Source organism: Fulvia fulva, chromosome 5, assembly GCF_020509005.1.
Source record: "Fulvia fulva chromosome 5, complete sequence".
Classification (NCBI taxonomy): Eukaryota; Fungi; Ascomycota; class Dothideomycetes; order Mycosphaerellales; family Mycosphaerellaceae; genus Fulvia; species Fulvia fulva.
In genome coordinates this window covers 438,904-466,577 of record NC_063016.1, presented here as the reverse complement: position 1 = coordinate 466,577, position 27,674 = coordinate 438,904, and the positions used below count along the sequence as shown (strand labels likewise).

Genomic DNA, 27,674 nt, shown 5'->3' with positions numbered 1-27,674 from the left:
TGATAGCATCCGATCTCTGTCTCCTGCTATGAAGACTGCAAGCTGTCATAGTATATGTTGCAAGCCCTCAGATGTAGGACGAACAAGCCCCACAAACCGAGACAGTGAACAGCCATTATGGAACGCCCATAAGAGAACGTCGCTCTATCCATAGATCGGGGTCATGTCCTCACCGTCGAACGATCACTGGTACTCCCGGTCCCAGCTAAAGACGAAGTTCTTGTCGGGGTCTTGTATTCCGGTATCAATCCAGCAGATGTCAAGCACAAAACTTTAGGTGTTGTGGATACACATCTCGGCTACGACTTCTGCGGGCGAGTACTCCAAGCACCATCAGGAACCAACTACAAGGCCGGAGACATAGTCGCTGCTATACCCCCACAGGCGTAGGCAGACCCAGAAAGTATGGCTCGCATCAGAACATCGTGGCGGCCCCGGTCGAGATGATCCTCAAGGTGCCTGATAGCATGCCCCAAGCTCATGCAGCCTGTTTGTCTGTTATGACGGCGACAGGAGCTGATACCATCTCCAACAGCTTCGGCTTTCCACTACCTGGAGAAACAGGATCCGTCGCATCACGAGGGAGCATGATTCGCACAGTCCGGCAAGATAATGATAGCCGGGGAACAATGGCTACCATCCTGCCGTTTCGCGACTCTGCTACTGTACTTGACGAGCATCACACAAGCGTGATCCTCCTCTTGCCGAGCACTCTCAACATGTGACGATGGGCTTTCTTGGCATTGAAAGGGAACGTCTCGCACGGATCTTCGTCACCATCTTGAGGCAGTGCCAACGAAGACACATCTTCATCCTCAGACCATACTTTATACTTGCACTTGAAGTCCCCTATTAGGTTCCAAAGTCGACATCTCATGATACGGTGCCCGTAGCTCGGTCCCCACCAAGCTGTGTTGGGGTTTGAAAGCTGCCAATAATCAGTGCCTCAGTGCCTCAGTGCCACAGTACCACAAGAGCCAGAGAATATGATCGCTCGTGACTTATGGTTAGCTTACACGTCCAACGGCTTACAAATGCCAGGAACAGATATCCCTCAGCACATGAGAGATACTCATGGTCTTCGAATTCTCGCGGAATTCTCCACACTCCGCGCCGCATCGTCTGTGACCCATGTGACCCACACACACAGTGTCTGTTTTGGTGGAAAGCACCTGTGGGAACCACATATCGTTGTAGAGTCTGGTCGAAGCAACCCTCAGTGTACTGAACGACCTTCCCAGATATCTCGATACCGCAGCAATTGGCCACACTCAATAGACCATCATGTTCCCCGGGAACAGGAGTATTCCATTGTGTCCAAAAGACCAGCCGCAACCGTCCATGCACTGGCCTCAGTGTTGACATGTCTGCAGTTGGTGGTTAGTCGATTCCTAGATCACACAGCTACGGTCGCACTCTGCTGTAGAACGCGGCAGTGAAGCCGCACTCACACCTCGGGGAAAGAGCAGCTGTCCCTGTATTGCGTGTTTCCCTGCCTCCATGTGCGAGTTCGATGGTCGGGGTGCAGCAGTCTGCAAGCTCCACCGAAGCACGGTGTGAAGGATGAGCTGCTGTGGCGGTGGATGATGCGCGGTCTCAGCTTGACATGTGCGGTATCGAGGTCCCCGTGAAGATCAAACGGGGTTTCTTGCAACTCACGTATCGGGTGAGCTGCACCACAAGCGTATGCCTTGATCATCTTTCTTGTTTTTGCGGCACTGTATGCGCGCAACGTGGCTGTCAGTGGCCCATTGTTGGCGGTCCGGTACCCTTCGATCGTGATATTGAACGTTTCTCCTTGCGCGACGTGCATGCGTCTTATTCGTACGTCTTCTTGAAGAACAGCTATCGAATCTGAAGAGAGGCTGCAGATCACGAGAGCGATGTGGGTGTCTGCCATGGCGCTGTAAGCTTGAGGCTGATCCTTGTCAAGGCGTGCGGGAGTGCTCGCAGGGAATTGTTACAGGCGAGATGTGAGGATGTTGCCAAGGGAAGGTGTGAGGGTAGTCGCAGTCGGCTGTTGTGGTTGCATGTTGCAGAAGGAGCACCCATCTCGTAGTTGCTTGTTGGGCTTCGAGCGTTTGATGGCGTAGTCCTTCCTCCCGTCTCGAACAGGCTTGAGATCTCACTTGAACAGTCAGTTCTACTTACATGCACTCGTGAACTTTTCGCAGGTCAGCCACGCATCATTCACTGATGTAGGTCGATACAAAGGCACCGTTCTCGATGCCTCGCCATGCCTCCTCCCGCATGGCCGAGCCAACGCGCAGATGCGTTACTTCCTTCCAGGTTGTAGGGCAAGAGCGCACTGAAGGCATTACGATGCTTTTTTCGACACGCCCTGTCACTCAGTGTACAAGAAACTCAGGTAGTCGCGATCGTGAACACGGTGGTTTCAATGATAGACAGAAAAGCAATGGTCGCAGATCCGTAACGTTCCAGCTTCATCCTCGCTCGTTGATGATATCGTCCGGCATTTCCATCAACAGCTCTGAGCCGGTCATCTCCTCACACCCGACCTTCACCAACACCTGACCTGGCCGCAAGATGCAGACCCCTGATAGAAAAACAGGATGAAGTCGAGCTTCAAATATCGAAGCACCTCCCGCCAATCAATATAGCCGTCCAAGTAGCCGCGATTCAACGGCGGCAGGGATCCCGCAGCAGCTCGAAAGCAGGAACAACGCACGCCAATGAACTCTGTACCGTCGCGGAACTGCGACAGGAGACATTTATCTCGTCTCAGATATTTCTGGCATGCACATAACCGCGCGACAGCAATGCTTCTTGCGTTGCACAGCATGTCAACGGTACAGAAGTGAAAGAGTGGTGTGATCGTTAGCGAGAAGGTACAATAGGTGAGTACATTCCTGCTTTCCCAGTTTCTGGCTGGAGCTACTGCAAGAGGTCATTCTTCCACTACCTTACTGCTACTGCTTGCTTTTTTGGGTGCTGGTCACTCTTCACGATTGCGACGATTGTCATATCCGCCTTCCACATCGCGCGCAAAGAACATACAGTGTCTGGCACACTCAACGACCTTCTAATCCATAATCCACAATCAGGCATTGTCCGACTGCTCCTCAACACGCGCCATATCGATACCCACCCACCGACCACCATTCACACCTCACGACCATGGCCATCACAGACACTCTCCGCTCCCGCGCATCAGACTCCCACGGCGGTCTCGTAGGTGGCATCCTTCGCGGCCTCTTACGCTTCTTCCAATTCGTCCTCGCCCTCACAGTCTGCGGCCTCTACGGCGTCGACCTCCACCACGCCTCACAAGCTCCCAACGGCTACGCAGACAGCAAATGGGTCTTCGCCGAAGTCGTCGCAGGCCTCGCAGCCTTCACCATCATCCTCTACGCCTCGCTCGGCTGCTGCATGCCGACCTTGTCTGAGAAACTCTTCGGCTGGGATTGGGTTCTGTTTATCTTGTGGACTGCTGTGTTTGGTCTCTTCGGCAGCATCTACATCCACGCAGATCCCTCGCCAGAACAGCATGGACAGCAGCGGATGAAGAATGCGGTGTGGGTGGATTTGGTGAACATGCTGCTGTGGTTGGTCTCGGCGATTTATGCGACGCTTATATTCTTCAAGGGAAGGCACGGCAGGACAATGCATACGGGTCGTGCGAAGGTCTAGAAGTCGACGCAGGTGCATGCGCAGCCGTACTGTTACTACGGCAATGAACGGTTCGCGAAGGGGTACTTCACAGGTCCTGGGGGTTGGAGGAAGCAGGATGCGGCTGCTGGCGAGTTCGAGATTTTGACGGATGGTGCGGGAGGCGTCGCGAGAGGATAGTGGTGGAGCGGTGCGGAGCCTCTTGAAGACGGTCGATGATACCCTTGCTGTTTTATGGATGTTTCAATGTGTTAGCAACCTTGATCAATGGGATGGAGAAAGCTCTGGCTGCTTATGCTTCTTCATGCTGCGACTTCATGATTTGAGTTGGTTGGACGTTGGTGAGTCTCGCTCAAGCCAATTCCATGTTGATGTATTTGATGGACTTGATGTTGTTATAGCATCGATTGAGAGATCTCACGTAATACCAGAGATTCGATGCCAAGCACGACGCGTCTCGGTCGTTCTTGCCGTTTCTTCGACATCTCGTCCGCACTTCGAGGCGCAACAAGCTTTCCCGACAGTACAATTGGGTATATTATAAGCACAAGACTGGATACCATGAGTACACGACTAGCAATAAATGGAAGCTCTTCCGCGACGCCTGCTATGCGATCACCTCAGCTCGGTCGCCATCAAAAGCCTGCACACTCACGAAAGCTCCGAGCAACCGAGACGGCACCTTACACCGATGATGTCTCCCTGTACAATCCCAGGAGCTAGTGGTCGACCTCCTATCGCGTCACGATGCCACTGACATTGGCACCTACGCGCAAGACTCTCGAGGCTACTCGCTTTACTCCTGTATCACAGGATCCCGGCACCCACCTTCGTATCTCAAGCCGTCTCCTGGAGGTCTGCGAACCGATATTGGACAAAGACACTGGCTTCAGACATGGCGGTTCATTCGCCTACGGAGCTCCATATCTCCCTTTCAGCATACCGCCAGACAGTACAGTACAATCGTGGAATCTCAGCCTTGGCCTAGCCCTTTCAATGCTACGCTATGGACCGCCGACAGTAGGTAGCAAATTTGTTGCTTATGTACCTAAAAGTCCCCTCCTGCCCTCATGAGCTTCGAGGTCAAGGAGGCACTGATAAGGGGTTCTATGAGGGGTTTGATCCTTATAAATGATGAGAACGCTAGCTAGCATTTTCGGTAGGTGACCGCACAAGACTCTTGTACCATTCAACTATTGCTTCCTCGTGTTCGACCTTCAGCTCGAAGTAAAATCTCTTGGCGTGTCTGGACACATGCACCGCCCGAGCCCGGATCCAAAGCTTCCCGACTGCTATTCCTTGCCCATACGCACCTTCAGGCAGCTGTTGCAACACTGCAAAGCCATGGGTCGAGCGCCAGAGAAGCAGGCCTCCTCGAAGACTCGATTCAGAGCGAAGACATCCTCAGGTCGCAGTCTACCATCGATGCGACTGTTGATGGTGCGCAGGACCCCTTGAGCAGCAACAAGAATGCGGCCGCGGTCGTGTCCCAACCTGCTCTCGACAGTCACCACAAGGTGCTGCTCGACCATACGTGCATCGAGGTTAATGTCACAACATAGGAAGAGTGGACATTCCTTGCAAGGCTTGGAGCCTTTCAGTCCGACTGGCAGTGACGCAGACACTGCGAGACGCCTAATTTGCGCGCATCAGGCTCTCTCTAGCCTGACTGGCGAGATAGCGAGCGATCCTCTGATCCATGATGAAGCCGCCGTTAGGGAGTTGAGGCGTTGGACCTTGATGACGAAGCTGGACCCCGATCTTTTGGTTTTGGTAGAAGAGTGGTAGAGTCTCGTACCTCAGAAGACGCGAGACCATGCTGATGGGTGGCTGCGGCACGGCATCCATGCCCTCCGTAGCCGCATTCGGCTGCATAGCAAGGCCATATATCCTCATGCGTACGACTGCAGGCAACGCAGAGAAAGTTGGGAAAGTCCTCAGGTCGTCTGCCCTCTCCAGAAGCTTGATATATGCCAGCTTGGTCGCGCTTACTCGTGGACGGCCGCCTTGAGCAGCTACGTGCTCTATGTACCTGAGGGTGTGTTCGAGCGGTGCTCTTTGCTGATCGTTCGTGATCGGGGAGGCTTCTGGATCGTAGTCGTAGGCTCTGAGGTATGTCGTTGATACCGAAAATTCCTTGCAACTCGAGTCGTCTGCTTTGGACAAACCACCCGAGCTCGTGTTCAGAGCACAGCCAGTAGCACAGTAAGCCACGCTGAAGTCTGAGATGCTGCTCGTCGAAGAAGTCCAAAGAAAATTGGCGGCCGAAGGTCTGCCGTATGCCGAACTGTAGCTTCTCCCAGAGCGGTTCATCGAGGTATGCCAAAGGAGCTTGCCAGCAACGAGTAGCGCAGGACATGTTGTGGAATTCGATGTAGATTTGTGTTGCAGATTGACTTGGATGCATATGTATTGAGGTTCTTGCCATGTATAGATATGTAAATGCGCCACGCAAGGGGTGTCAAGCAATCAGGCGGCCACGAGGCAGAGAGATTGCACTTCACTCACGTTCGAACTTCAGATTCGCCGTAGCCTGAATCTTGAACCTCATGACAACAGAGTCTGTCCATCCCTCGCGGCCTCCACTCGCACACACAGCGATTGTACCTGCAAATATCTGACGAAGGCATCCGTTCCAATCACATACGGATTCTCTTGCTTACAGCCAGACTCGTCACACTCTCTAGCATTCAACAAATCAAAATTTGTCAAGGAGCGATCTTGTGTTTGGTGATTCGCCATCAGAGTGTCCACACCAGCTTCCGCTGAGATGGATGCGAGCTTTGCATACGATTCAACCTGGTTGGCTTTGGCTGTAGTGTTGGAGGCAATACCAGCCCCGCCGTTCATTCCTGCGAGATGCTTGGCACCATGATCCTGGACAGGGAAAATAAGGCTCATGGCGCCAGGTGTGTGGCCTGGAGTGGCAACAAATTGCATGGAGAAGTTGCCGAAGTCCAGAGTCTGCCCGTCATCTACAACCTGATCTCGCCTCGGTCCTCCATCTGCCACCTCCATGGCCTGCCACGCAAGCTCACTGGCATAGACGGGCGCGTCGTAGGTGTCTTGCAGCCAGAGCGCACCCCCATAATGATCGAAGTGTTCGTGCGTGATGACAACAGCAACGATGTCGCTTCCATTGTAGCCAAAGGCTTGCAGGCCTGATATCAAGATCTGCTCCGCTTCCTCCGCATTGTTCAGGGCATCGATGACGACCAGGCCCTTTGAAGTGGCAATTGCCCAAGCGGAGACAGCGCTCTGCCCAACGAAGTATACTCCATCGAAGACCTCAATTGGTGGCACAAAGCCCGGAGCCTGGGCATACGAGGCGATGTCGTCGTAGAGCTGAGAGACTATGCAGCGACGCTGGAAGTGGTCGTCCAAGTCCTGGCCGGCGAGGTGGGAGGCTTCGTTGAGATACTGCGAGACATTTGCCGGCTGAGCGTCAGGGTATGTTGTGATGTTCCAGAGCTCGGAGAAGTTGGTAGGTCGACCTCTTTGTGCTGTTACTGTGGTGATCGCGGTAGCGACAGACAGGAAGTGGGTCAACATATTGAGCTCTTGCAAGAAACCCCTAGCGGCTACCTTGATGGACATGAGTACGTCCAAGCCGCACTATATATAAATCTCCATCGTGTCTCCCCGCACGATCCACATACACTCCCCGCACCCTGCCACATGTTGTCAACGATGTGGTGTTGTGATATTGACTGAGATACTCGGGCTTGGCTGCAGAAGTCGAAGCGACCGAACGAGCTTTTCCGCGCAGGCGGAGATGTAGCAGGTCCATATCCGCGCAAGCAGCGAGTGCCAAGACCGGTTACTTCGGTGGGGAGCATCGCATGCATGCAAGAATAAGCACCATGATCATGACCGCCAGTAGTACCACAGCCGGCAATTGTATGCCCATCTTGACAACCAAGCTCAGTGGGTCGGCGTGAGATCACTCAAGTATTGGGCAATCCACACAGCCCATTATGCAGAAGTAATCGAGTTCCAGATGTTGAGGAGGCGTATATCTGCCTAGACACCCTGTCTTGTGGGTGCATCATGAGCTTCGATCCTTCGAACAGTGGACCGAGAATAGGACTCCTCTGCTGTTGAAATGAGCCTGGTGTCGGCGAGCATGATTAGCACATGACCTCCGTATAACCGCCAGTCGAATGAGCATCTCCCCAGGCTTCGAGGGCGTTGGCCGCAACTTGCGGTGAATCATCTCGTTTCGTTGTTATGGAAGCAGTGACTGCCGCAACCAGCCTCGGCCTCTTTCGTTACAGGCTATGTATGCTGCCGGGTTTGACCATTTGTGTAGAGTACCCGGGCATTCTTGAGATCCATTGGCCAGGGAAAGTGAAAGTGTCAAGTAGATCGAGTTGCCGTATGTGATGCAGGAAGAGAAGATGGAAACATTCCTCCGAGGCTCCTGGTAGTGACCACAGCGGCAATTCCGAGCCGAACCCGAGTCCGAACCCGATCATCAACGCGCCAGCTCATACTTCGTGCAAGACGATCTTTTTCCCATCAACGTCGTGAGTGAAGGTCTCCGGAGCCCAGGGAGAAAGGCCTCTTCATCAAGCTGCGACTATCTATCATGATACTAACGGTAAATGCCACGCAGGAAACCACTCTGGCGCACAGTCTTGCCCGAGTACCTTGAGCGCCTCATCTACCGACTCAAAAGAGATACAACCATGCTCAAGGTCAGGGCATCGATGTGTGCGGTAGGACCATCATGGTCAAAAACGCTGCGGCTACGTATATCAACGAAGAAGTCCACCACCCACCTATGCTAACCTCGGATCGTGTTCAAGACACCACGAAATCCTAAGCAAGTTGGCAAAAGGATTCAAGGCACTGCGGGCCTGGTACTGACGAGCTGCGCTGGAAGTCGGCTGGATACAATTGATTGCGAGCACCGGACGACGACGCGGAGCGATATATCAGAGCTTCAAGCGGGCACATGACCTTCGCTAACATGCACTCCGCACGAAGGAGATCTACCGACATATGCTGGCTGGCCAATTTCGTTGCGGAGAATTGTTCCTTCCAATGGTGGTCAGTCCTGTAGCTGCGCAGCCGTCGTCGTCAAACGTCAGTCAAAGATCCTGCAAAAGACTGTTAAGTATGTCGTCCGCCCAAGCTTTCGTCCCGTGTCATGCCAGCCATGGCGTTCAGACTCCTTTCGGTGGTATCTTTGTACCTTGCCACAGTCGCGGCATCGCCGACAGTGACTGTTCACAATGGTACTCTACGCGGTATACACAGCGCAGAATGGGACCAAGATTTCTTCCTGGGCATACCTTACGCTCAGCCGCCCTTGGATAACCTTCGATTTCGGTGGCCACAGCCCATCGACCAGCCATACAGTGGGGAGCAAGATGCTACAAAGTACGGCTACAGCTGTTATCAATATGGCTACAATTTCAACATGAGTGAAGACTGCTTGACACTCAACGGTAGGCTATCACGTTGCCCATTCCATGTACTGCGCTGACATCAATCGAGTTGTGAGACCTGCAGGCTACTCCAATCAATCCCTCCCAGTCCTTGTCTGGATCTACGGTGGCGGTCTCTACTGGGGTTCTAGCGCTGACCCCCAGTACAACCTCTCCGGTATTGTCAACACGGCATCAAGCTCTGGCCAGCCCTTCATCGGGGTCTCGATCAACTACAGGCCAGGAGTCTGGGGTTTCCTCCAGAACGCTCAAGTCCTCGTCGAAGGCTCTTCCAACGCCGGCCTGCTCGATCAAAGGATGGCAATGCAGTGGATCAAAGAAAACATAGCTTCGTTCGGCGGTGATGCCTCACGAATAACCCTCTGGGGCGAAAGTGCTGGTGCCCAAAGCATAGCCTACCATATGCATTCATTCGACGGCCGCAATGATGATCTGTATCATGCCGCTATCCTGGAAAGTGGCAGTACTGTCGGCGCACAACTTGAACCACTTCCTTTCTACAACGTCGCTTTCGAGAACCTGACCCGCACAGTAGGCTGCTGGTCCGCTATCGACCGCCTCTCCTGTCTTCGAGATCTGAGCAGCGAAGCTCTCTACAACAGCCGCTACAGCCTCACCTGGAACCCCATTGTGGACGGAACATTCCTCACAGCTTATCCTTCTCAGCTCGCGGCTGCGGGTTCCTTTGTCAAGGTACCACTCCTGATCGGCGCCAACACTGACGAGGGCATAAGCTTCAGTGTTCGAGGTCTGGAGAACGAGACGGCGCTTTTCAACTCGCTGCTCACGTGGCGGAATTACGCTCTATCTCCACCGTCAATCCGTAAGCTCTTGGAACTATATCCCAATGTCCCAAGTGAAGGCGTCCCATATAATGACACCTCCAACACGACATACGCCAGTTACGGCTCGCAGTGGCGACGCAGCGCAGCTATTGGCGGAGACATGGTCATGATCTCTGGCCGCCGCAAAATGTGCGAGCAATACGTCTCCGCCGGTGTTCAGGACGTCTACAGCTACCGCTTCGACACTCCCCTCTGGAACGCGAGTGCTCCGATTGGAGCGAAGCACTTCGACAATGTAATGTTCTCCTTCCAGAATATCTCCGGTGTATTGGGACCTTTGCCTCAATACGAGCATTATCGTGAGTTGAGTACAGACATTGGGAGAGCTTACGCGAACTTCGTGGCGATGCATAACCCCAACGGCGTAGTGGGACTGCCGGAGTGGCCCAAGTACGACGTTGAAGAGCCGAAGAATGTGGTGCTCAATGCGAATGGAAGTTGGGTGGAGGATGATACGTGGAGGAAGGAAGCTATCGATTTCATCAACACCATCAGCCGGGAATTGCTGGCCTAGAAGCGAGGAGCAAAGATACGGAAGAGAGCTTGTAAGCCTGAGATAGACTTGGATGATTTGGCGAATGAGTTGTAGCAGGAGTCAAATGCAACACTCATGGCGTACAATGCATGTTGCGCCGTGTAGATCGCGGAAGATGGTGGACGAGCCTTTGGTCCCATCCTCGCGCGCCATTGAAGCAACTCGATCAGTCTCCACTGGCTCTACCACGGACTCAGCAGCCAGACCATTTTCTCATCTTTCGACCTTAAAACTGAATGACAGCGTCGAGGCGCCCGCTTGTATTATACACCATCTCCATCATGCTGAGCAGTATGTCGTTGGATTCTGGTCTGTCATTGATAGCCCTCAGCCTTTTCACACAATATCTCACCACAAGCTTTCGAAGTGCCGTTGCTTCTGACTCGTGAGTGACTCGAATGTGTCACACCCTTTCCGCAGCGCAGCCAGTAGCTGGACTATTCCCCTCTTCATCGAATGTCCATAATCCACGAAAGACCCGAAGCGATCGCTATTTATGATATCGCTCCTCGGCTGCAGAGAGTGGCATACACGCTTAACGCGATCTAGGCAGTGGTGGAAACGCACCGCTTCCAGATGAAACCTTTCTTGGCTTATCGTCTTCCTCCTCAGCAGCAGGTAATGTAGCGCCCGCTCGAATGATATCGAACGCCAGCTCCGGGATGTCCAAGAGCAGCTGCTTCAACTCCTCGGTATCCTTAATAGAACGTATCCTCTCCAAGTACGCATTAGCCACGTGTACACGCAGTGCCACTGCTTCCTCAGCACGAGCGATGTACACGTGCTTGGCGATGACGTGCAAGAACTCCACTTGTCGCGATACATCCAACAGCATGTGGAAGAAGTAGCCTTCGACGCTTGTCGCAAGTCGAGATAGCAGATACTTCTCAGCCGTGAAGAACAGGTCCACCTGATATTTTACGAACTCGACTCCAGTCTCGTCGCTTGTGACGAAATGGAAGTTTTCGATGTACTTGTTGTAGCGATCTCGTGGGTTGAATTGCATGCCGTAGATCCATGCTATCATGCCTTCGATAGCCATGGGTGGATCATCTATGAGCTCGACAATGCGTTGGCCTAACTCACAGAAGGCGAGGCGTTAGTCATCTCCTGAATGCATTCACGGAGCGTGTGTCCGAAGATCATAGCACATACCTGCTTCAGCGAACGGACCCGTTAGAAGCGTTTTGAAGTATTCGGAGGCCTGCGCTAGGATGATCTTGTGAACGGGTAATAGACCGTCTTCGTATTGGATGGTGACATCGCTGAGCTCGGCCGAGAGCAAAAAACTACTAGAATTAATTTTGTTCTGCGTAGAGAATGCCTGATGTCTTACCTTGAAAAGTCCCGGCACTCTGGCATATGGTAGACCATCTTTGCTGCGGCGTGTAATGTGCGAGGTTGTCTGATGCAGTCACTGGCTGTAATAATTTGTTTGCGGATGTGTCCTGAAGGGGTTAGAAATGGCACCACGCGTGTCTTTGCCGCTAAGTTGCATTCCACGTAGATGCAGTGAATGCAGGCGTCGAATCACATGCTTTGAGCCAGTCGTATCTCCATTCACCTGGCTTGTGGTTCTCAAAGCTCTTAGGCCAATGCGAATTCGCTCGCAAGACTCGGGGTACCTGCTTTGCCCCGATGGCAGGGACGCTGTCCTTGCGCGTGGAAACAGTAAGGTAAGATGCACCGAAGACTCAAAAAGATAGGCACTTGTAACACATCTTCTTGCCTGATCCATCAGATGGCTTGCTAAGTCGCCCTCGCCTCCATGGTGACTACTGACGGAAAGAACTTCACAATCTCTGACGGGAGAATGCCATCTGCCATCTGCCATCTGAGCAGCTTGAAGGTGTGCGACGTGAACAAAGTCCTCCAAATCTGCTTGATCATGTTAACAGAACGATGTGCTAGCAGCCACGTAGCGAGCAAACAGGTGTCGTATGTGAATGATGGCGCTCAGGCGCCGCGATCTTGGACTTGGGCAGGTTTGCGCGGCCGTGGTATATCCGCGTGCTGGGCCCTGTGAGGGAAGCAACGTCCATGCTCTGGCCAAGCTCACGTGCAGGTGTCAACAGCATGATGTGAATGTAGGATGGCGGGATGTACCGTGAAGTGCGATGCGGAATATTCGGCGAACACTTCCCCGACAGCACGGGCCACTGATCTTTCTCTCTCACGGTGTTGGAACGAAGTGCATGCTCCTATTCACCCCGTCGACCTGTACACGAATGCATTGACATACTGGGCTATGGTCTCGATCACGTCGCACTGCAGAGGCAGACACACAGCAGAGAAAACGCGAGGTCAGCACAGCAACCATGACCTCACGCCTCGGTCCAGCCCTCGCGTCTGACTGGCTGGAATGGCTTCTTTCACATGCCTCGGTCAATGATCGTGACTTTGTTGATGCAGTGCTCACAAGGACACTTGACGAGGATCTGGCCTCGGGTTGGTTAACCACACGTAAAACTTCCTTCACTACTAACATCTCTCCATCTTCCTCAACCCACCTCCACACCACTAGCACCCCACCACAATCATGGCCAACCAAGCAGGAACCAACGCGGCCGCTCAGGCTCGCCTTTCCCAAGTGCAAGGCCAGCTAGGTCCATCAGGCCGACCAGGTCTCCTCGAGAAACGCCCAGACGATGTCGTAGTCACCTGCGCCCTCCGCACCCCAATCACAAGAGGTGGAAAGGGCGGCTTCAAGGACACAGCCGGCGCAGACCTCCTGCACGGCGCCTTCACCAACCTGATCCAGCGTTCTGGCATCGACCCCAGGCTCGTCGAAGACATCTCCGTCGGATGTGTGCTCGCCCCCGGCGGCGGCGCTACAGAGTTCCGCGCAGCAGCATTGGCAGCTGGATTCCCCAACACCACCGGTGTCAAGAGCTTGAACCGACAATGCAGCTCAGGGCTACAAGCATGTGCCGAAATCGCCAACGCCATCAAGTCCGGCATGATCGACATCGGCATCGGCGCCGGGGTGGAAAGCATGAGCACACAATACGGCCCAGGCGCAGTAACGGAATTCAGCGAGCTTCTTGAGAACCACAAGGATGCCGCCGAGTGCAAGGTGCCCATGGGCAAGCTCAGCGAGGACATGGCGAAAGAGTACGGCATCAGCAGATCGGACCAGGACGAGTTTGCGGCTAGCAGCTACCAGAAAGCCATCAAGGCACAGAAGGCAGGGCTCTTTGACCAGGAAATTGCGCCTCTGAAGGTCAAGTGGGAGGATCCCAAGACGGAGAAAGTCAGCGAAATCACAGTCTCGCGGGACGATGGTGTTCGCGAGGTGACGAAGGAGTCCCTGGGCAAGATCCGCGCTGCGTTCGCCAAGGACGGCACAATCCACGCTGGTAATGCCTCGCAAGTGTCAGACGGCGCCGCAGCAGTGCTGCTCATGAAGAGAAGCACAGCAGAGAAGCTCGGACAACAGATCATCGGCAAGTTCGTGCAAGCCTCAATCGTCGGTGTGCCGCCGCTTCTGATGGGTATCGGACCATGGAAAGCGATCCCCGTCGCGCTGGAGAAGTCCGGCATTACAATCGATGATGTCGACATCTTCGAGATCAACGAAGCTTTCGCATCGCAATGTCTGTGGTGTGCCAAGGAGCTTAAGATTCCGTCCGAGAAGATCAACCCGAAGGGTGGTGCGATTGCGTTTGGACACCCTCTTGGTTGCACTGGTGCGCGACAGGTTAGCACGTTGCTGTACGAGCTTAAGAGGACTGGCAAGCAGGTTGGCTTGACGAGCATGTGTGTCGGTACAGGTATGGGTATGGCGGCGGTTTGGGTCGCTGAGTAGAATTGGCGTTGCAAGCATGTACACAGTCAGCTGTGATGGTGCTGTATGGATATCATATTCTGTGTAAGAAATAGAATTTTAAGGCCTTCATCCATGTTCGGGAAATGCTCCTTGATCAGACCGCCGCTTATTCAGGCTGCAGCTGATCACATGCAATGTCGACGAGAGCTCAGCTTTAGGGAAGACGTTTCGAATCATGCCACGCTCCCCAATAATACCGATTTTTAGTACTGCTTCGACACAGCACATACTCTTCCGCGACCACAACAAGCAGAACGACAAATCAATAGCCCATCGTATCAAGCAAAGGGACGGGGGACCTGCAAGTCTAAGAGGCAAGTCCATCTCTGAATCCGGCTTGGCGACTGCAGCTAGTGTTGCTCATCTTGCGTCGCCGGTGTCTGTTGCGGGTAGACATCGCACTCTGTCTTGGTCGCCACGATGTGCCAGTTAGGGAGTCTGAAACTATATCTGTTGCACCGCCTCATGGAGTCGTGGGGAGAAGCTGTATAGCCTTGTCGGCTCAAGGACGGTCTGTGGTACATGTTGAAGAGTTGGAGTCGCCGTAGGCTGGACTTTGTGAGAAGCTGACACCGTGCGAGAAAGTCTGTTCGCGATCTTGACCTGGTGTCATTATAATCTGCTGGTGCTGCTTTCTACATATCGGACGAATGTGTAGTAATGTAAACGAGTACCTCACAATATTCGCTTTATCCCCGTGACACGCCGGTACGTCATTGACTCGACCACTCGTCACTCCTTCTTAGGGAATGTCAGCAGGTCCCTCTCCATCGCCGCCATGTCCCTCTCCCCTTGACCCATCGGATCAACGACCTTAAGCATCGCCTTGATTTCATCGGCGTCCGCGATCGAGGAGCCCTCGCGAATGGCCGATGAGTGAATCCATTGCGCTTCACTGTAGTCCTTGATGAGATCGACATTGTCGGCACGAATACCTCCTGCAGCAATGATGTCGATTCGGCCTATCGCCCTCGCCACAAGCGTTTTCAACGAGTCAGTGGCTTCTGCAGCCGTCTTTTCCCCTCCTGAGGTAAGAAGCGCTGAACAGCCTGCAGTCACTTAGCGTGGGCTCTCGGGCTCTTAGGACCAAGACGTACCTGTTGAGATGACATCTTCGAGGGCCCGATGGTGGAAATATATCTCATCGAAAGCTTTGTGGAAAGTGCAAGGTAGAGGCGCAGCCGCCTGGACCAGTTCTGTCGTTTTGGGGATGTCGACTTCCTTCATCTCAGTTAAGCAGCCGGTGACGAAGCCGTCTGCAATGTCTTTGAATGACTCGATGCAATCCTTCATCTGCTGAATCTCGCTTGGGCCGTAGACGAAGTTGCGACCTCTTGGGCGGATCATGATGAACACTGGGATCTCTGGATATTCATCCTTGATTGCTATCAACCATTCTCTCGGCGGTGTGGTGCCTTGCAATTCAGGGTGTTGGCAAAGCTCGATACGGTGGGCTCCTGGAAGAAAGCATGGTCAATGACGGGCTCCGGGAAATGGCCAAGACGCGTTCATGTGTATACCTTCTCGTGCTGCTATCAATGCGCTCTCGAGGTTGAAACAGCATATCTCCAGCTGGTCAGCCATGTCACCTATCGTGGTAAGTGTATTGAATGTGTTCTGTTTGATATGCCTGTTGAGTCGTTGAGTTGAAGGAGGAAAAGATGTTGCCAGCGCGGGGCATGGTCGGACCTAGCACCTGCTGGCGGTGTGTCTGGAAGTATTGATGCTGTTCGTGAAATGGCAGTCGCATCTCAGCATGCCGTGCACCTTCTGTTGTTGTTCGGCTTGATCGAGGACCAGCGTCTGTCAACTCCTCGCTCTTACCATAGCAACTCGCGGAGCCAATTTGTCTCGTGATGTCAATGGTGCCTGCAGCTCCATAAAAACGAGCATCCTACAGGATTTGCCGGAGCAGCTATCTTCGAGAAGCACACCGCTGAGGTATGAACAGTGTGGCGGCTTCAGGCGAGCTATCATAACGGCACTGCGTTCTGAGTGGTCGCGAAGTGTGTCCTGCGTCTTTTGGTAAGCAGGTGCGGCATGTGTTGCCTTCCACAGGGCAGGGCAGCAAGCCAGGTGCACAGTCGTTCAGATCTGCAGGAGCTTCTGTTGCAAAGTCGGCGTCCTCAGATCGCGGCTATGCAGTCGCGAACCAAGTCATACTCCAGGAGTATTCAAGCAGATTCTGAAGGCGACAATACTCAACCCTGATCGATGTGACAGCAGCTGTCCATGACGCGAAGGCAGTGCTGATGCTATCCCACATAACAAGATGGGCATTGAAGCGACAAGGAATGAAGTGATACTTGACGTCAAATGTAGGAGGTAAGTGGTCACGAAAGAGGAACTGCTTTCCACAATCTCGTGCTGCCCAGACCGGCTAAGCATTGATCTTAGGCATGATATAGGTCTAGCGTGCATTACATAGCCGCTGTCAGCGTCTGAGATACATTCAACCTCACCAACAAGATGCCCTTCATCCGAGCAGTTCGACGCTGTGCACTCTGTCCACTCTCCCTGTCGCCATCATGCTTACCAGTATGGCTGACACGTCACCTTGAAGCCTTCAAGATTGCTGTCCTTCTCGACATATCCGGGCTCCGAAGTAATCCCATTCCAGGAACTTAGCGATCTCACAATCTACACGAATACCATCTCCCACGTTCTTCAACATACATTCTTCCCGATTGAGAGAATTTATCCAAGCACAATGAGATTCCTGTGCCTCCACGGCTCCGGCACAAGCGGGCACATCCTAGGCTACCAACTCAGTACGCTACTCCAGCAAAACATCCTGTAACAAGTGCCACATCACTAACAACACATCAAAGGCGCCCTCAAATCCTCCCTCCCCGGCTCCCACACCTTCGACTTCCTAGACGGCCCCTGTCCCTCCACAGCAGGTCCCGGCGTTAAACCCTTCTTCGACCCACCCTACTACTCCTGGTGGCAATCCCTCTCCAAAGAAACCGTGATCCTCGCCATCAAACATCTCCTCCAACACATAACCAACAGCGGAAAAGTCTACGACGTCGTGATAGGTTTCAGCCAAGGCACCGCTCTCCTTGCGGCGACGACACTGTACTGCCAAAACGAGGGCATCCCAATCCCGTGGAAGGCGGCGATATGTATATGTGGCGGGATGCCGTATAGTTTCTTGGAGGAGTATATGCTCATCTCGGAGAAAGCAAAGGCGCTTGTTGTGCAAACACGCAAGGATCTAGACACGGCGAGCGACCGCAACGCCAAGAAAATCGAGGCAATGATGCAGAATGGCACTCGCGTCGACCTCTGGGACTCGCCCTCTACCCTCTGGGACGGGAAGGAAGCCATCACTCGAGACCCTTGGACATTACCGCCCGTGGACGAGAAGGATGTGTATGGTCTGGATCTGTCGAATCTGCCAGAGCAGGCGAGATTGAATATTCCAATGGCGCATGTGTACGGGCACAAGGATCCTATGAGTGCGTTTCATGTACAGCTCGCGATGCTGAGTGATCCAGCGAGGAGGATTGTGTATGATCATAGAGGGGGTCATGAGGTGCCGAGAGTGCCGCATGTTGTGAGGGATTTGGTGAGGGTGGTGGAGAGGGTGGAGAGGCAGATTGTATAGAAGGTTTGAGGAAAAGCTTTCGTCAACACTTTATACATTCTACACATGTCATTGTACTGGTACCGAATCAGCCTCTTCCTTTCGCGCTCGCCAAGCTGACTTCAAGAACCGTCTGAGACCACTCTGATGATCCACTCTTGCTCTTCCCAGCACAGCCTCGTCGAGCTGCAGCTATATGGTTCGGCCAGTCGATGCGGGTGAGGGGGTTGTTTGAGCCCATCTGTGTGGCTGTGGTGTGAGTGTGTGGTGCTTAGAGGTACTTGGATGACGTTGGGTAGACTGGAGGATATATGCTCGGTGACAGTCTAGTTGGATGGGCTGTATGTATCAGGCTTCGAAAGTCAGAGGCATGTGAAGAATTTGGAGTCTCACAGGCTTGTCGAGCAAGACTCCTGTGAAGTGCGACATAGCTGGAAACAACAGAATGTCCTGCACCTGTCAGATATTGTTTCTTTTGCCACCTTGACCAGGGGAAGTGTCTCGTCAGGAGGACGACGTGTGCTTGTCGACATCACACGGGTGCGGGAGTTGTTCTGACATGGAGATTGAACTCAGTCCTGACAGTTGTAGAAACGGCGTCAGCTGGAAAGCTGGCTCAGGTATGGCACAAGTTCTGCTCATTACACAATTGCTGAAACTCTCTAGGACATCAAGTGTTTTGCACTTCGTCTTCGTCCTCTGTGCTACTTCGGCTTTGGACGACCGTTCGCCTGACCTCCCTTACGATTGTTCAAGCTTGCACTGCCGCTGTACTGTGGAGCTCGAGTGTATGAGTTTTGCCTACCTGGTCCAGCAGGGTACCGTGGACTCGGACGTGGACCATCGCGTGGGGACTGTGGTGCCCAGTGGTCGTTGTAGCGAGGTGTTGGTGGTGCTGCTTCGTCGTCACGGCGGTAGTACGACTGACGGCGCTCAAGGGAAGGGTCGCGACTCTTGCCCTCTGTCGAGCGGCGGCGACCGTCTGGGTAGCTGATGCGACGATCAAGACCAGGCGGGCTGCGTGAGAAACGTCGCTCAGATGGACGAGCGTCGGTCGATGACTCGTTGGCACCTCTGATGCGGAAGCCACCGTTCTCCTGCCGACGTGCCTTCTCTGAGCCGAACAGATCCGGCGAACGTCCACGCTTAGTGCCATTGGCCTGTGGAGTGGGCATCGTCTTAGGAAGTGGCGGTGCAGCCATGTTAGTGGTGATGGGTGTGCTGCTGGCCCTTAGCTCCATGATAGTCTCCTGCTCCTTCTGTTTGATCCTCTCAATCTGCTCCGCGATCTCTGCTGCCTGGCGCTCCAGTTCACGGCGCTGCTTGTTAACCGATAACTTGGAGTTGCGGAAAGCGACGTCGTGGTATCCTGTCATCTCCAGCCAAGCTGGGAGATCAGCATAGTACTCATCTGAAAGGTTAGTAGAACGTTGCGGGGTTTGGGCGACTTGGGGTGTTGGTCGAGGTTGCGGTACTGGTTGCTTGTCCTGCTGGACGCTGCTGCGATGCTGACTCGCGAAACCATTGGGTGTCGAGTGTGCAGGCGCGCTGGCACTGGCCAGTTCAGCAGCACTGCGGGCCTCTGCCATGGCTTTGCCCTGGTCAAGCAACGCGTCGATGCCATTCACGCCATCTGAAATCTTCCCCTCTTCCTCTTCCTTTGTCTCAGTCACATTGGTCGCAGCAGCTGGTGGAGCTGTATGAAGCTGGGGCGGTGGGAGTGCAGGTGTGGGAGTGCCAACCTGTGCCGTGGTCGAGGCAGGGCGAGAAGGCGTGTTCTGCCGCTTGGCGAGAAGCTTCGCCTTTAGCAACTGCAGCTGTCGCTCGTTGTCGGCCTTTTGCTTGGGTGACAGTGTTGCAGCGGCTGGCGGTGGTGCTGGTGTCGGAACATGCTGAGCGGGTACTGCTGTTCTGCTCTGGTCGGCAAAGTCAGAAGCCTACACACGTGCTCCCAAGTCAGTCCATCCACCGACAACTGATTGTAGGATACGTACACCTGGCTGCGCACCTCCTTGTGCGGTTGGCTGTTGCTGTTGCTGTTGCTGTTGCATACCACCCATGGAGGTGTCCTGTTGAGTCTGTTCGCCATAGAAATCGTCGTCGTTGTCATCATCTGCTACTTCGTCATGCGACTGTTGCTGTTGCTGCGCTTCTGCAGGAAAGCCACCACCAAACATGGCCATCGGGTCATTCCAATCCAGGTCCATAGCCATCTATGGAGTGGATGTCCTAACCTGAGCAGCACCACGTTACGAGAAGCAAGGAGCTCCGTTGGCCGATCGGAGCTAAGTCACTAGCGCGTTCTTGCCCTTGGCGCGCGGCAACAACCTTGCGTATCCGTGCTCCGTGAACCTTCGGGACCACTACACATTTTGACATTATTCACGATCCCCATGGGACGCGTGCGGCGTGTTCGGCATTCATTATCATTACCGACATGCTATGAGTGCTATCTCTCGTGTCCCTCGAGGACAGATGTTCGTGGGTACCTGATCTTGAGAAATACTCCTGCCGTCTAACATCAACATGGCTGGAGCATACGTGCCGACATGGCTACTGGTATACTGCCTCCTCAGTATCTTCACCCCTCTGACTGCAGCACAACTTGTCGATCAGACATCTGGCCTACCGCAGTCTCTTGGAACGACCACAGCATGCCACTTACTCGCAGGGACCTTTCGAAACAGAGTCCTCTTCCCTGGCGAGGACAAATACTCCATCAGCCAACATAGATACTGGGCAGCTCAGCAAACAGAACTGAAGCCAGCATGCCGCTTTTATCCGCGGAACGCCAGAGACGTCCAGCAGGCGCTGGCTGATATCATCATCCCATGCAATGCAACCATTGCTGTGTCATCGGGTGGTCACTCGTCGAATCAGGGAGCGTCGAATATCGATCGAGGCATCACCTTCGATCTCTCTCAAATGAATCAGGTCCGTATGGTTCCTCTGGCTGTTGAGATAGGCCCCGGTGCTCGGTGGCAGGATGTCTACGAAACGCTGGAACAGAGACACGGCTTGACCATGTTCGGTGGGCGGGTCGGGAATGTCGCTGCGGGGGGCTATATTCTGGGCGGCGGCTTCTCTTGGTTTGCCAATCAATATGGCTGGGCGTGTGACAGCGTTTTGAAATTTCAGGTGGTCACTCCTACCGCAGAGGTGTTGTGGGTTGATGCCAAAAGACACGAGGACCTGTTCTGGGCTCTCAAAGGATCGCTTGGTGCATTTGGTATCGTCACGAAATTCGAGGTCAAAGTTATTGGCAACTCTCCAGTATACGGCGGAGCCATGTCATACGAGGCACGACATTTCCCAAGGCTCTGTGGCGCGCTGGAAGAAATGGCTTTGAATGCACCGAACGATCTTGCAACTCAAGGCTATCTATCCTTTGCGTGGGTGGAAGCGGAAAAGCAATTCGTCTACACAGCATACCTACTAAACACAGAAGGGAAGGCCAAGAGCAAGGGAATCATTGCCTTCGAGAGTCTGCCAAGAGTGGGCGGTAACTTGAGAACCATGAACATATCTGAAAGCGCGAAAGAGATCGACAAGAGCAACCCCTCAGGCCTGCGTCGGTCCAAGTTCACTTATACCAGTAAGCTTGACACCAAAGCCATGGCTGCCGTGCACCATATCATCACCCGCTTTGCGAAAGGAGCCCGCTTCGACGATGATAGCACTCTCGGCGTATCCCTCCAGCCTCTGACGACACCTCATATACAAGCGTCCCGCGAAACAGGCGGCAACATTTTCACCAACCTCACTGCTGCACATGGACCTCTCCTACTGATTTCGGTCGAGCTCTGGTGGAGCAGTCCCTCCAAGGATGATCACTTCGACAAAGCGACGGAACTGCTCAAACGTGAGCTGGAGGTTAAGCTTACGGAGCTGGGTTTCTTTCAAGATTGGATTTACCCGAATTATGCGTCGAGGTATCAGAATCCGTTCAAGTCTTTGACGCCGCAGACCCTGAAGACACTGAAAAATATCAAGAGGAAGTACGATCCGGATGATAGATGGCGGACCGTGAACCCTGGGATCTGGCATGTCTGAGGCACAACCGCAGATGGTGTCTTTGATTCCTGTGTGGAGCCACAGCCGGCTTTCTGCAGACCAGCATTCATGATCGCAGCCCTTGATTCATCTCTTATGGACCTTGTTCTGTACAAGCTCTCCAGATGAGATCTCCGTTCAGTGTTGCACACCATGAAGAATCGACCTTGCATTCCTGGCGCTGTGTTCTGGTCGACAATGCTGACGTTGGCGACCTTCTTCTACGTGGCGCACTGTTTGCGAGAGACCACAAGAGAATGGTCGGAAGTCGGCCATGGTCTTTCCACAACACACGATCCAAACAGCGGACTTGCACTGGCGGTGCCGATCCTGTTGGGTTTGGCGACTGTTGCAAGCGCCATCAAAATGTTGTATGAGCACTACCGACGACAGCTCATGCGTTCGGCTTTGATGGTAGAGCTTATGACACGACTTCCCTCCATGTTATCCGTCTGTTCGACCACACGGGCGGGAAACAACACCATGGTGTGCTTACCCTAGTGATCTGCGGTGCAGCAATCATGATGTGGGTCCGACCTGCTCGATGGACTTCAGCCTTGTCTGTAACAAGAGCTCGACATTTTTGCTTCGCAAGCCTGCCCCGAAGGCACCCTGCGTAGCGTCATGCCGTGTACCGACTCTATCGTCGAAGCAGACAAGAGCATGTGACAAAGTTGATCGCCGCCGAGCGCTTCGACTTACTATTGAGGCCAAGGCCTTTGCTTGAATGCGCTGGCGTGTAGCTCAGCAGCAAGGTCGTATCGATGCAGTCGAGCTCGCAGCGCGTCGCCGCATGTATGCTCGTTGGACAGCATTTCAAGAAGCAAAGCCGAGACCCAAGCCGGCAACGCACTTTGTCACCAGCCCCTGAGAGATCCTTACGATGCAAAGCAACACCAAATCAAGCTGAGGAACATCCTGGCAGGCACAATTGGGTTCTTCATATTCTTGGCTACGACTATGGAGGAGCTTTTGAGATTGGATCTCGGGGCCAGAAAGGGTGATGGTGGTCAGTAGTCACTTTGGCAAACTATTTCCCCCTGTATCAAAGCTGGACTAGAAGGGCTGATTGCACTTGCGATCCGACTTGCCAGACTGGACAGACCACCGGACGAGCCAATGGTTTGAAAACTCCTGAGCGCATCGCTGAATTTCGAGCAGGCGAGCGCAATGCTCACACAGTCAGCTTCCTTGAATGCGTGCAAGCCTCCATCGATCATCCCTTCAGCCGTTCGCAAGAGACCCGGCCAAAATGTGGCCTTCAATCTATCAAGTGTCAGCCTTGAAGCCAGTCGTAGCTGCATCGCCACCTACCGATTGACCGTTGAGACGATCCATCGCGCGTGTTGCATCCTGTCGGTCGGAGAATGTCATGTGGGCGAATGGCATCTGCGGACGTCGCACGGACAAAGGCGAGAGTCTTTGCTTTGTCAGATATTGTTTGATCTTCTGCAGTCTCCAACTCAGGGGAAAGCCGTCCACCTTGACGTCCGTCAGGGTGTCGGACTCTGAGTCGGTTGAAGAGTCCTGTGGTGATGTGGGCGACTCCAGTACCTTCCTCAGCACCCTTGACTCGTCACGGACCAACTTGACTCGGTCAGGATGAGTGATTGGAATTGGGTCTCTGCTGGGCGCTCTGGCAAACGGGGACATCTGTGGAGGTCTCGTCACTTTCGCGGGAATGGACGTTCCCCGGGCGGCATTGGTTTGAATAGGGACAGACTGAGATGGCGGCCCTGGCGCTGGACAGGAGGCAAACAAACCGACAGAAGGAGGCAGCAGTGGTGTAGGGCTGGCGTAGAAGGGATTGCCAGGAGCCATAGGGTTCGGGGTTTGAGCTGGTGTAGGCAACGGAAGACCACCTCCTGGCCGTGGTGGAAGAGTGTGTCCAGTCCATTCTGCTCGGGCGGGATGCTGTCTGTAGTCTTGTGCTGCCAAGGCCCTGTCAGTTTGGCTGCTAATATTGGCTGTCCGTGGATGTTGATCAATGTCCATGTCGGTCCTCTTCCGTTTCGCTCTGCTGCTGGTTAGCTCACAAGACTGACATCAGTACAACGTGACTCACGGGTTTTCAGCAGGAGTCCCTGTCTGCTCTTTCTTGATCTGCACGGCACTCTCTTGTGCTGTCAAGTTGACGATTCTCTCGTCTCGCTCAGATACCTGCTTGCGAAGATGTTTCACTTGACCTTGAATGACCTGAAATTGTAGCCTCTCTGTCTTGAGCTCATTCTGCAGCGCTTTGTTCTCCTGCAGTTGCGCAAGAAGGTCGATGCCACAGTCGCACATGATGACCTGTTCCCCATCATCATCTTCATCCTCATCTTCCTCATCTTCCAGCTGCTCGTTGTAGGCATCAGCATTTCTCAGACGAGCATTGTCCTGCTCAAGCAATTGAATCCTGTGCGCAAGCACCTCATGGTTGTTGGCCACGGTGGTCGTCGCACTGCTTGTTGATTTGTTCTTTCCCGCAAGCTCTAACTGCAGCTCGAATATTTGTTGTTCCGCCGCCTTCAGCTTCTCAAAGTATGCCCGTGCAAGCTCGTCCGCCATTATTGCCAACTTCCTCGCACCACGGCAGCCACTCCAAGGCTATCATCGAACTGGCTTGACAGAACGAGAGTATCGCCACGTTGATGGAAGAAACAGGCTCTAGACTCGAGCGAGAAGACATCTCACATCCGGCGCGGAGCTCGGACCGGGCGGGAAAGGCAGCAAGGCGGGTGTGACGTTCTTATCCGAACACACCGCCGGCTTGGCGCTCAGCTTCATATTTAGAGTTTTCTCAGGTAGCTTTTCTGTATCTCAGATTCACACTCGCCAAGGTTCTCACATCTAGTAGCTTCCCTTCCTTTCAGCCTTTCTATTAGGTTGAATCAGCCTATAAGTAAATCTCCTAAGCTATAAGTCTCCGACTTACGCCTTAGTCGGACCTTAGTACTAAAGCTAAGCGAGGTAACCTTACTAACCTTATCGTAGCTCCTACGAACGGGGCGGGCTACTTAAACCTCTAGTATAGAGGACACTAATTAATACCCTAATTAAGGCGGTTATTACCTATAGGATTAGCAAGGTTCCGCTACTTATCTAGTCGGAGAGGGCCTAGCCTATAGTCGCGCCCTAGGCAAAAATGTACTATTCGCGGTTATAAACCTCTAAAGGTAAGCGTAGCGGAGTAGAGCTCTCTACTAACCCTTCTAGACTATAAAGTAGCGTATAATTCGCGCTACGGCTACCCGACGTATAGTGCTTATTATACGACGATATAGGCGTTAGCGACGAGTATATATTTACGAGTTCGCTAATAGGTATAGTACGGTAGGTTACGTAACCCTAAAACTTGAAAGTTGACTAATTAGAGCGGGCGCTAAGGCTAGTTAAGGGCTAGTAATAGAGCTCTACTCCCTCGTCGCTAACGCTACTACCTACGCTCGAGTGTTCGTAAGCTTATACGTCGCTACGGTAGATAGCTAGCGCTCGTAGGTCGTTACGCTTAATAACTACGCGGCTTAGCCTACTAGCCTAAACGACACCTTTAGGGCTACTTAGGCTATACCCCTAGCTACTCGGTCGTACCGCCGCCCTAACCGCGATAGCGACGCGGAGATAGATAGGGCGGACTACCTAGACGAAGATAACTTCGGCCTATATAACGAGCTAGCTAGTATAGGCAAGGCGCCTAGGATAGGAGATCCCCCTATTCTAAAGTCTAACGCTTAGAACGACGAATGTCTTAACTAGATATTGTCTATTAGAGCCTAGATTAGCCTAAATAAGAAATAGATTATTAAACGACGCCTTTCCGACCTAGAAAAACTAGAGCTCGTTAGTAGCTTTGTTAGTAGCGACTTTGACTAATTATAGTTTAAAGCTATTAAAGAAACGCGCCTAAAGCTCCCTTATCTTAGGTACGGCGATTTCGACGATATAATTACGTAGATCTATAACTTTATAGTCGACCTAGACTATTAGAAGTAGATCTAGCGTAAGTAGGAGACTACCTATTAAACTAGAAGTATTAGGACCTTTATTAGGTCGCTTAGGCTAACTAGAAGCCGTATAACTCCCCTACTAGATAACTTTACCTACCTACGTAAGTTTTTAGCCGGCCTAAAGCCCGATATACTAGCTAAACTAGATAATCGTAACTTCCGAGCGACTAATACGAATATCCGCGTCTACTTCTAGTAGGCTATTATAGCCGACTAGCGACTCTACCTTAGCTATAGAAGAGACTAGAAGCTAGCCGTAATAATATTAGCCGTCGAAAAGTTTATAGACGGAGATACTAAAGTCTTTATAGCTCTCCGGAGCGACTTAGATAGCTCGGCGCGCGGTAGAGGACGCGGTAGAGGCCGCGGCGGACGTAGACGCGGGCGAGGTAATCGTAGAGTATTACGGTTTTTAAAGAACGAGAGAGAGAGTCTCGTAGGATATATACTAGGAATATAGGAAACGGAAGACAAGGGCTAATCACTTTAGCCTCGGACGCGGATAGATTACGTATACGACTACGGTAGGCTTATATAGTCGAATACGTAAGGCTAGGCGACTAGACGACTAGACGACCGGTCGGTTAGTCGAACGGTCGATTATAGAGCTAAGATATAGTAACGTCTCCTTTATATTTAGGAACGCTAAGAAGCCCTTATAGGTTCGAGGCGTTTAACTTATATTACTATCTTACTAATTAGAATACGACCTCTACTCTAATTATTTAATATAGACAAGGCGTAAGATAGGGCGTAAACGTATTAATACGTTAGAATCGAATAAGTTCTACGAAGAAGAGAAGATAAGAAAGTCGCGAAGCCGCGATAAAGTAAACGTCGAGGTTAGGGTCTAGGGTCCGGGCGCGCTAGCGTACTAGGTTACGTAATACTAAGTATAGCCTTACGAGGTAAACCGTGATATCACCCCTCTCTTAAACCGCCGTACGCCCTCGTACGCGGAAATATATCGCCGTAGGGTATATCTGTAAGAAAGAACCGTACTATTAGGAAGCGCTAGCTTACGTCGGGTTAACCGTAGAGAGACTATATATCTTACCGTAGTAAGCCTTAAGTCGAGAGTCTATATTATACCGTAGTATACCTTAGATAAGCTAACTATATATTAAGCCTTGACTTACCTTAAGTTATATCTATATTACGCGGGTATCGTAGGGTCGACTATCGGTAACGATGTCTAGGTCGTCTAATATCTAACCTTTAGGCTTACGCTATCTAGGTAGTAGACTAACCGCTAACGGGTTCTTATAATAATAATCTACTATCGCTTCCTCGGTACTACCTTTTAATTTACTATAAGGTACTTCTATAATAGTACTACCTTTCTAACGGACGGTATACTTTACGTACTTCTTAGCTCTACTAGTCTATCTACTATCTATAATTGCCTTAACCGCGTATTTATCTAGCTCTTCGCTATCGCCTTCGGAGGCCTCGATAAGTAGTTAACCTTAGCTTTAATTAGGGAATAGGTCGTTATTTACTAGGCGTAGTACGCTAGTATAGAACCTCGGGTATATACGTATACTTTTATAAAGGTCGAGCTTATATACGTCTACGCTAGCTAGCAAGTTCTTCCCACCCCTAGTCGAGGCTGATCTAAGCGACATAAACAGCTCTACTCCCCTAGCCCCTAGCATCGCGGTCTAATAGGAGGTGTCCGAGGGAGAAGTTACCGCTATGCTAAGGAAGTTGCCGGCGAAGAAAGCCCCGGGGCCGGATAGGAT

General features: G+C 52.5%; 11 protein-coding genes across 11 annotated transcripts; 5 read left to right on the top strand and 6 right to left on the bottom strand.

The window, feature by feature from the left end:
• Nucleotides 1-3,138: 3,138 nt before the first annotated feature.
• Nucleotides 3,139-3,651, top strand: CLAFUR5_05473 (uncharacterized protein; the record flags this gene model as incomplete). Its single annotated transcript, XM_047904621.1, has 1 exon — nucleotides 3,139-3,651. One exon carries the CDS (start codon nucleotides 3,139-3,141, stop codon nucleotides 3,649-3,651), a length of 513 nt encoding a protein of 170 aa, XP_047762076.1.
• A 1,614-nt stretch (nucleotides 3,652-5,265) lies between these two features.
• Nucleotides 5,266-5,943, bottom strand: CLAFUR5_05472 (uncharacterized protein; the record flags this gene model as incomplete). Its single annotated transcript, XM_047904620.1, has 1 exon — nucleotides 5,266-5,943. One exon carries the CDS (start codon nucleotides 5,941-5,943, stop codon nucleotides 5,266-5,268), a length of 678 nt encoding a protein of 225 aa, XP_047762075.1.
• Nucleotides 5,944-6,177: 234 nt separating this feature from the next.
• Nucleotides 6,178-7,227, bottom strand: CLAFUR5_05471 (uncharacterized protein; the record flags this gene model as incomplete). Its single annotated transcript, XM_047904619.1, has 1 exon — nucleotides 6,178-7,227. One exon carries the CDS (start codon nucleotides 7,225-7,227, stop codon nucleotides 6,178-6,180), a length of 1,050 nt encoding a protein of 349 aa, XP_047762252.1.
• Nucleotides 7,228-8,785: 1,558 nt separating this feature from the next.
• CLAFUR5_05470 (Lipase 4) lies at nucleotides 8,786-10,445 on the top strand (the record flags this gene model as incomplete). Its single annotated transcript, XM_047904618.1, has 2 exons — nucleotides 8,786-9,086; nucleotides 9,136-10,445. 2 exons carry the CDS (start codon nucleotides 8,786-8,788, stop codon nucleotides 10,443-10,445), a joined length of 1,611 nt encoding a protein of 536 aa, XP_047762074.1.
• Nucleotides 10,446-11,001: 556 nt separating this feature from the next.
• On the bottom strand, nucleotides 11,002-11,840 carry CLAFUR5_05469 (uncharacterized protein; the record flags this gene model as incomplete). The annotated part of the gene is made up of 3 exons (XM_047904617.1): nucleotides 11,002-11,543; nucleotides 11,622-11,755; nucleotides 11,803-11,840. 3 exons carry the CDS (start codon nucleotides 11,838-11,840, stop codon nucleotides 11,002-11,004), a joined length of 714 nt encoding a protein of 237 aa, XP_047762661.1.
• Nucleotides 11,841-13,005: 1,165 nt separating this feature from the next.
• On the top strand, nucleotides 13,006-14,274 carry CLAFUR5_05468 (3-ketoacyl-CoA thiolase, peroxisomal; the record flags this gene model as incomplete). Its single annotated transcript, XM_047904616.1, has 1 exon — nucleotides 13,006-14,274. The coding sequence occupies one exon, from the start codon at nucleotides 13,006-13,008 to the stop codon at nucleotides 14,272-14,274; it is 1,269 nt and encodes a 422-aa protein (XP_047762471.1).
• A 753-nt stretch (nucleotides 14,275-15,027) lies between these two features.
• On the bottom strand, nucleotides 15,028-15,879 carry CLAFUR5_05467 (Copper homeostasis protein CutC; the record flags this gene model as incomplete). The annotated part of the gene is made up of 3 exons (XM_047904615.1): nucleotides 15,028-15,344; nucleotides 15,393-15,752; nucleotides 15,816-15,879. 3 exons carry the CDS (start codon nucleotides 15,877-15,879, stop codon nucleotides 15,028-15,030), a joined length of 741 nt encoding a protein of 246 aa, XP_047762658.1.
• A 1,126-nt stretch (nucleotides 15,880-17,005) lies between these two features.
• Nucleotides 17,006-17,908, top strand: CLAFUR5_05466 (Hydrolase FUB4; the record flags this gene model as incomplete). Its single annotated transcript, XM_047904614.1, has 2 exons — nucleotides 17,006-17,066; nucleotides 17,127-17,908. 2 exons carry the CDS (start codon nucleotides 17,006-17,008, stop codon nucleotides 17,906-17,908), a joined length of 843 nt encoding a protein of 280 aa, XP_047762058.1.
• Nucleotides 17,909-18,591: 683 nt separating this feature from the next.
• On the bottom strand, nucleotides 18,592-20,100 carry CLAFUR5_05465 (uncharacterized protein; the record flags this gene model as incomplete). The annotated part of the gene is made up of 2 exons (XM_047904613.1): nucleotides 18,592-19,824; nucleotides 19,882-20,100. 2 exons carry the CDS (start codon nucleotides 20,098-20,100, stop codon nucleotides 18,592-18,594), a joined length of 1,452 nt encoding a protein of 483 aa, XP_047762659.1.
• A 313-nt stretch (nucleotides 20,101-20,413) lies between these two features.
• CLAFUR5_05464 (FAD-dependent monooxygenase sdcF) lies at nucleotides 20,414-21,940 on the top strand (the record flags this gene model as incomplete). Its single annotated transcript, XM_047904612.1, has 1 exon — nucleotides 20,414-21,940. The coding sequence occupies one exon, from the start codon at nucleotides 20,414-20,416 to the stop codon at nucleotides 21,938-21,940; it is 1,527 nt and encodes a 508-aa protein (XP_047762660.1).
• Nucleotides 21,941-23,164: 1,224 nt separating this feature from the next.
• On the bottom strand, nucleotides 23,165-24,490 carry CLAFUR5_05463 (uncharacterized protein; the record flags this gene model as incomplete). Its single annotated transcript, XM_047904611.1, has 3 exons — nucleotides 23,165-23,206; nucleotides 23,255-23,957; nucleotides 24,006-24,490. The coding sequence occupies 3 exons, from the start codon at nucleotides 24,488-24,490 to the stop codon at nucleotides 23,165-23,167; spliced, it is 1,230 nt and encodes a 409-aa protein (XP_047762655.1).
• Between the last annotated feature and the right edge of the window lie 3,184 nt (nucleotides 24,491-27,674).